At 28.8% G+C, this 8770-nt stretch overlaps 1 protein-coding gene across 1 annotated transcript in view; it reads left to right on the top strand.

The window, feature by feature from the left end:
* Positions 1–313: 313 nt before the first annotated feature.
* LOC106466515 (WD40 repeat-containing protein SMU1) overlaps positions 314–8770 on the top strand; it is a 35873-nt gene continuing 27416 nt past the window's right edge. Inside the window, exons 1-4 of the mRNA XM_013926806.2 lie at positions 314–471; positions 2344–2410; positions 4893–5036; positions 6071–6223. Coding sequence (XP_013782260.1) covers positions 446–471; positions 2344–2410; positions 4893–5036; positions 6071–6223 — 390 coding nt within the window. The 5' untranslated portion in view covers positions 314–445. The remainder of the gene's footprint in view (positions 472–2343; positions 2411–4892; positions 5037–6070; positions 6224–8770) is intronic.

Genomic DNA, 8770 nt, shown 5'->3' with positions numbered 1-8770 from the left:
TTTTAAATCGATTATATTTCCTTAAGTTTGTTAAATCGATATTTTTTTAACGATTTATCTGAATTTAATTCTTATTAATTATAAAATCCATCCCATTACTGTATGTTATTTCACGTTTTTAATGAAACCTCCGAAAAAAAGGGAGAAAAAAGAACTGGCAGTATACAAGATTTAATTTTAAAATATATGTTTTACAAAACACTCAAAATATCTATTTGACGTTGCAATTTATATTGCACATAAAACTTTAAACTCCTTGACATAGAATAATGTGTTTCTCATATTTTCACGTTTCGTGTCAATAAAAGTTGTGTAGAGAAAAGACAGCGAGTTTTTTTATTAAATAGGTTCTAATACTATATTTTAGGCTTAAGCTTAAAGTAAAGTATGATTATGAATTCTTTATAACAGAATTTGTTTGATTTGAAAAAACGTGTGAATAAACATGTCTATTGAAATCGAATCCGCAGAGTAAGTGATTTGTTAGTAACTTTTTTTTTTAAACTCGGAAGTAATTTCGTTTTCTTATGGTTGACCAAATGTTATCATTGTGGCTGATATTGATAACGGTCATATTGTTATTTTGATGTAATAATATGTGTTACTTATCTTTCAAGTTAGTTTGTGGTATTATTAAATTATTATGCCACTGACACAGTGACAATAACGACTCAAAGTAAAAGTAAAAATATATTAACTTAAATATAGGTTACTTACAGCAGTGGTCTTCAATTATTTTCCACATAGGGCCACTTCATGGGATTACCATAAATAAATCCAAATATACTTTTCCTTACTCTTGAGACTTGGATGTTATTTATATGGTGTTGCTGTTGTTACTGGCAGAATGGTGGCAATATAAGCCACTGACTTGCTGTTTCAACTGACTGGTGGCAGTCACTGGTACAGAAAAGATATTGACTCCAACATCAAGAATTTAATTTAACTCCTATGACTAACCCCAATATTTCACGTGATTTGTCACAAAATGGCGATGTTAGTGATCAGGAGCTGATTTATACTCATAGCAGGGAAGACCATCAACAGATACATTTAACACAGAGAATTGTAGCGCTTGCAAAATGCAGTCGGCACAGGGACTTTCCAGCCTTTAGTTTAATTTACTGTTGTCTGTGTCAGTAGTGTTATTGTGGTTTTAATTGCCACCTTTTAATTGTTGTCAATAGTCATTTAATTTTATATTTACATGATCAGAAACAGTTTTATGAAAAATCTGGTCTAAGTGCAGGTGAAGATTAAAACTTTTGACTGATTTTTCAGCAGGTCCATGTTGTAGATTACTGATTTGTAGTAAACTGTGGTACTATTATTCTTTGTAAAACTTCACATGGGGTGATTTTTTTTTATACTTTTATTTTAGTGTACAGTTTACTTAGTCTTAATATACAAATAATTGTTTTAATATGCATGAGGAGATAGGCATGGCATAAATAAGTATCGTTCCAAGTAAAATGTTAAATCAAGCCATGTCACAGAAACATTTACAAAACTTCAATAAATTTTTAAGTAAAAATAAAGAACGTGTAAACTGGTACCACAGCTCTCTTCTAGTACTATTAGACCTAGCTTTTGATTTATCATTTTTTATATAAATAAAAATATTTACTCTTGGTGCAGTTATACAGTTTGTTTAAATACAATGTGAAACTTCTAATATTTGTAGCAGAGGAAATTATAAATGAGTAGTAACGTATTTCTGTCCAGTATGGAGTGATGAAAAAATTTAAGAGTGTAGTACATATTAAAATATTTAACATTATTATACAGGCAATCTGGTGACTATTACTTTCAAATAAGAAGGAAGTTATTTAACTCTGCACTTTGTAAAGTTAAAATTAGTTTTCTTTATGAAAAGATAGACACATAATGGTATAGGAAAACTAAAAGCCCATTAGTTTGTTTAGAATATAAAGCATATATATAAAAAATTTATATTCCATCATGACCTGTTGAATTCATACTCAAGACATCAAAATTTCCATTAATCTTTATCTGTATTCATCTGTCATTATGTAAAGTTTTTAAGATACATGTGTATAATGTATTTTGGTCTATATATGTATTTTTTAAATGATTTAATTAAATGTATTCTAACTGCCTGGTGAATGAAAAGGGGATAACTTTTTAGCTTCTATACTGAAGCCATTAAAGTTCTCAAACCTACTATGTCTACTCTGCCTAAAGTTCCACAGAAACAACAATGTAATTAAATGTTTAGACAAAATAAAATTTGTTTTAAGGAGGTGATTTTTGCCTCTGGAACACAGCTGAGTATATATAAACATTTCATTTTTAATGCAACACAACTTCTTGTTTTTGTAGTGTTGTCAGACTAATCCAGCAGTACTTGAAGGAGCACAATTTGATGCGAACACTGCAAGTTTTACAGGTGAGTGAAATGCCAAATTTAAAAATGTGAGTAATTTTTTACATCTTGTAGATGTAAACCTGAGGAGTCAAAATAAGACAGTTATTCAATTAACTTGTTTTCCTGCATATTCGGAGATTTAATGACATTGACCAATCATTGCATAAGTAATGTTTGGAAAAAGAATACACATTTAAAGTACTAATATATAAAATATATAAACACACTTTCTTTTTTTACCCCTTATATATTCACCATAATCTTAAATGCTTTAGTGTAATTTTTCTCACAGAAGTTAAAACTACATTTCATTCTGTTTTGTCAGGAAGCATGACCACATCATAATAAAAGTTTAAACTTTTGTGAATATTTTTGAGTTTTCTTTGTTCTTATTATATTTGGAAAATGAATTGAGTCTAAGTCTTCAGGATGCATACATGCTTTTTACAGTACATATATTTTAAACCTCTATGCAAATAATTTCTCACAGACTTAGGTTAACATGGAACTGAAATAGCATTAACATTCACTTATCTTTTCAGTAATTTGTGTATGCATTGTAAAATTTGGTATATTGATAATTTAGACTAGAATGTGCTGTATAAGACTTAAAATCATTGTAAACATTGCACTATTAATTGGTTCATAACACATTTGTAGCAAGAAGAAAGCATCTTGTCATTTCAAATACACTTTCTCTTTTATAGGTCTGCTGATAAGGCTACTTTTCTGTATTTTGTTTTACAGTCTTCAATGTTGTATTTGTTCAGTAAAATACCTTTTATTATGATTTCAATCGAATATGGAGTGGTAGTAAATACTTTAAACTTTTTTGTAAGAAAAATACTAAATATTCAAAGTTTTGAATTAAACTCCCTTTTTTTTGAAAATCTGGAATAGGAAAAATCAAATTGAAATAGAAATGTATATAACTGAAAAGTTTATTTCATGACAACAAGACTGAATTTGTACTTTGTTATTCAAAATAATGGAACATTTTATTTTTCTGGCTGAAAGATAAATTGTAAATCTTTGGGTATGATAGAAAACATTTTTTTTTAATGATTGGCTTTCACATAGAAGATTGCTTCAGTTTAATTTCTGTTCCTGAAGAACAAAGCTGTATTTTTTTCATCACCACATTGTGTTACTAAAGTAAGGAGCCTATTACTTCTTTTTTTTAAATTATAAAATTTTCCAAGTTTACCATTGTACCTTTTGAGATGATGAGTCATTAATTTCATAGCTACTACAGCTCTTCAAATGCATGACTAATCTCACTTGCTCATATAATTTGTTAAAAGCAGTCATATCACTGTATCTGTTTTTGACTCATATTTTGTAATTCTTTTACAATATAGTTGTAGTTAGAGCTGGGTGATTAGTGGAATTTCTGATTTAATTGTTTAGCTCATGAATTGATTTCCTTCAACTAAATGATTATTCTCACAAGATGACTGAAAAGAAATATTTACTATTCTCACATGAGTTGACTAAAAAAAAAAAACTTATAATGCAATGAATGGATTTTGATACCCACAGTGGGCAGAATGCAGATAGTCTATTGTGTAGTTTTGGGCTTTGCAACAAACAAAAATAATGGGAAAATTAAAATTATTTTGATGGTTGAAATAACTAGAAACCTTGATTTGAATTAATTTATTATTCTTGTGAGTCGTGACACTAATCTATTAAGTTGAACAAACTTGAATTAACTGAAAATAATGATGAAAGATCATTAAGGTAATATTTCAATTACTGTACAGATGGAATAATCAGAAATACCAATTTCATTTAGTTGATTATTTTTCTGACACTAATTGATCTAATTGTATTTTTTATTACTGGATAATTCAAGTAATCAAAAATAGTGATAATTGGAAACACTGTTTTATCATTTTCATAACATTAACCAATTTAATTACAATTTTGATTATTTCAAATGGCATTGGTTCATGTAGTCAATGCTCATAGGTAATCCATTATATGGATAAATCAAGTTAGTTGCCCAGCTCTAACTGTAGTATGGGTTTTATGTTTTATCTGACAAGATTATTTTTAGAAAGACTTTTCTTGTGACAAGAGTGAGTGTAATACAGGCTTGAAGTAAGTAAAATTCAGGGAATTCTTGTCAGTATAGTGTAACATCAAATGGTTTACTGAATAGTCTTTATAAGCTTTTCTTGTTTATTCTAATAACATCAGATACAAGTACTTCAAAACAATGTATAGTGCATAGTACTATAATATTTTGTAACATTTATTTTTATTTGTTAAATGTTCTGTAGTTCTTGTGATATAGTAAATAGTCTTATTGGTATTATTTTAAAATTAGTAATTTCTTTTGCTTTATGATTCGTTGTTTGTCTTTTTTTGGAGTTTGTTAAATAAGCTTTTCATACAATTCTTACTGTAGAGGATGACATTTATTTCTTATTTATCTCACTAAGGATTATATTTTTTAAATATACTATATCTGTGCTAATAAGAATATCTGTTTTAGGAAGAAACTTCTATTTCCCTCAACACAGTGGACAGTATTGATAGTTTTACACAGGATATCAACAATGGTCATTGGGACACTGTGCTAAAGGTTGTCCAGTCTCTAAAGTTGCCAGACAGAAAACTTATTGATCTATATGAACAGGTACTGTAGGTTTATATTAACTTGTATCCATCTTACAATAGTAATAAATGTCAAAATATTGTGTTCTTACCCTTTTTCTCTCTCATTTGTATTGATAATGTGGTATCATAGAATAGGAAGTGAAGAATAATGCATATGAAAATTTAGATCATGAAATATTTTAACAATGAAAATCTGAGTTAACCAGACTGCATATGTGTTCAGATTCCAAGAGGCAAGCACCTGATATTTCCTCAACTCTGTGGCAAATTTTATGGAATATGATCTGTCACATGAAGAATCTAATGGTATTTGTCAACCCAAAGACTGAAAAGCAAGCCATAAAAGAAACCAGAGAAGAATTTCTGTTAGTGCTAATAAAAAATGGCCAAAGATAAGCATTTTTGCATACAGACCATTATGTTCATATAATTATTTGACAGAGTGGTGAGATAGAAAACCACTATGAGTACTATACCCACAGAAATAGCCACAGCAAAAGACTCCCCAGCTTAAGCCCTACAAATTCCTGTAATTTTTCCAACTTTTCTGGTTATCCAGATCTAGTGTGGACCCTCTTTTTTGAAACAGAAATTACATAGTTTGTCCAGTTCACTCAGAGATTCATTACTAAAATAAATATGATGCACATAGAATAATGCTAATTAGAGTATTAAAATAATGTAAGTTTATAAATAACATTTCCTAGTTTATGAGCTGTTTCAATACTGCCAGAAAGGAAAGTTGTGTTAAGCAAAAGATTGTGAATTAAGACATGAAGGAGCTGTCATGCTGTTACTTCATGGTATATTTTCTTTAAAAAGGTGTTTGGATGGTAATTATAGCAATTTGTCTGTACTTTATATGATATAATAAAATTAATTTTAAAATAACATTTCTTATTATTATTGTTTATAACTATTATAAGTTTTCATTTCATTAATAAGAAAATACAAGTTTAATGAATAGTTTACTGCAGTTTTTAATATACATTTTACTGTTTCTCAATAAATTATTGTATTTCATTTTATTTGTTTTGTTTGTAATTCATCCAGGTGGTGTTGGAACTAATTGAACTTAGAGAACTGAATGCAGCTCGGTCGTTACTGAGACAAACAGATCCAATGATTAAGATGAAACAAGAAGAACCAGAAAGATATATTCATCTAGAGAATTTATTAGCTCGTTCTTACTTTGATCCTAGGGAGGTAATCTATTATTAATACTCATTAAATTGACCACAGAGAAATTTGCACTGCTGGAGTCCTTTATAGTTTAATAGAAGTACATTTAAAAATATTTATGACAAGCATTGAACCAATAGTGATATTGAATCAATAAATAATTTTGAGGAAAAATGAATAAATATGTACATAAATAGCTTTCTCGAGGTATATTGGTAATTGAGGTACAGTTTCAATCATCAGCCTATGTCTGTTGATATACACTTGGACATCAGGTCTGTTTATCTTTAAGTTTTTAACCACAGCACAAAGAAAAGTCTCATCCTCCTTTGTTGTGCTAGATATTTGAAAAAGAAAAAGATTTAGTGGGTTAGCAGTACTTTGCTGAACTGGCTATTTCTGAAACAAAGTAACATCATATTTTAGAAAAATGTTGGAAAATATTATTTTTACAAAACTAGCATTGTTAAAAACAATGACAATCAAAGTTTTATTTAAAATATTTATTATATTTTTCTCTTTAAATTTTATAAAATAAGATAGTAAACAAGGTAGTATTAGTAGAGTAAATATATTTTTGTCTACCATCATGTCCATCGTAAATTTGTGAACTATAGTATTGAACAAAGAGCCAAGAGTCTCCTTAGGCAGTAATATATGGTAAACAAAAGATTATATGTAAGTATCTGTGATATGAACCACAATGAACTAACTGAGAAGAATATGAAAAAATATCTACAGTCTTAAGCTTGATTTTATCACAAATACAAAGCCAGTTTGTTTCATTGCTTTGCTAGCCTTCAGCATTTAATACTTTTACTATACCTAGTTACCTAAAAATTGTAAAAATAAGACTAGTAGATACAGAGTTTGTAATTGATCTTTCATGTACAAGCATATACATCTTCTAAAGATGCTTACTCTAGTCTGTTGATGCTTGCTTTTATAATTTTCAAAATTGGTAAAGTTCTTGACCTGAAGCTAGAGACTGTTAATGTAGCCCCAGGTTCTTTGTTGTTAGTTTTTGTCCCCATGTTTGACTTCTTTGTTGTAAGGCATTATGCATTTGATGGTATTGGTTACTGTTTCTTGCATTCCTAAGACCACAAAATTTATGTTTAGTTACTTGTGTACAATGAATACTTCATATAATATGTGTTACCTCTTAAATAACTTACACAAGCACCAAACCATCTCTGTTCAAGTGCTACTCATTTCATTACACACCTGTCAATGTCACTATAGAAAACATATCTGTATTGATATATTACTCTATTTACCTACTCAAATACTGAAAAATAGGTGTTGTTATGTAAAATTATTCACTTTTTAATAGAACTAAAAAAATATATTAAGATGTTTCTTTAGCTGAAAGTTAAGGTTAAAAATCACAGTGTTTGAGTTTGTTGTATCAGCATTTTCAATATTTTTGTAAGGTGCACATCAATGAATAATTCAAATGTTGATAATGGTATTACAAAATTTAAAATAATATATTTTCATTTAAAGGAACATGAACTTCAAACATTTTTTTTTTACTGTCAGTCAGTATGTAATGTTCTAACGTTCATTTGTTGGGTTAGTTCTTTTAAATTATTTGGTGAATAAAATATCACAATATAATGATAAAAAAGTAGTTTATTTCTTCCTTAACTTGCAGGCTACTATCACTTGTAGGTAGTTGTACTTGTAGATCTAAGTTCATAAATAACATTTTTATTCTCATATTCAGCAGATATTTACACACTAATGGTATTACACCTAACATACAAATAAACTTACTTTTACACTTTTACAGCTAATTGATTAAGTAACTGAATATACACAATAACTAACACTGGTCTAAATACTTCACTGAATGACTGGAATCTACCAACTGAAAGCTGACTCAATGCTTCACTGATTATCATATTTATAATGTAGCCTTTTTTTAGACACTTCCCCAAATATTTCAATCACTAACATTTCTGAACATTCTTGGTAATCTAGAACTATTTTCATAAAATAGCTCAAACTTAGAGGAGAGTTTAACTATTTTACTAAATTAAGAAATAATATAAGAGAAAATTGGATAACAAGCAGGTAAGTAAAAGATATATGTTTAGTATTTAGAAATAATGAAAACACAATAACTGATTATGTATCCTTACCCAAATTTATCCTGAAGAATAATAATGTCACTTGTAACAAGTACAGTAACTAGCTGTGATTAAAACAGTGAAAAACAAGTTCATCTATAGTGCAAAAATCACAGTGTTTTCTACATTGCATGTGGCCACAAATATGTCTGGTAGGCATGGCACTGAGTGTGGTTTTGGGAAGTTTTTTTATTGGTGTGCCTACAAATTGCCTAAGGTAATTATTATATAGATGCTTAGAGCTCACTTGGCTTTGGTTACTTGTAACTGATGGCTGTTTGTGGTCCTAAACGACAACAATTTAAGGGTTTGATTGTATCCGCCATGGCCATGTGGTTAGGTCATTGACTTGCAATACAAACACAGATTTTAGTAATGGTTGGAGACGGCTTGAATGGTTAATGAAGAAAAACTTTAATACAAGTTTAACATA

Source organism: Limulus polyphemus, unplaced genomic scaffold, assembly GCF_000517525.1.
Source record: "Limulus polyphemus unplaced genomic scaffold, Limulus_polyphemus-2.1.2 Scaffold2285, whole genome shotgun sequence".
NCBI classification, from domain to species: domain Eukaryota; kingdom Metazoa; phylum Arthropoda; class Merostomata; order Xiphosura; family Limulidae; genus Limulus; species Limulus polyphemus.
Note: the sequence above shows the minus strand (reverse complement) of the source record. Positions and strands in the feature narration are given on the sequence as shown.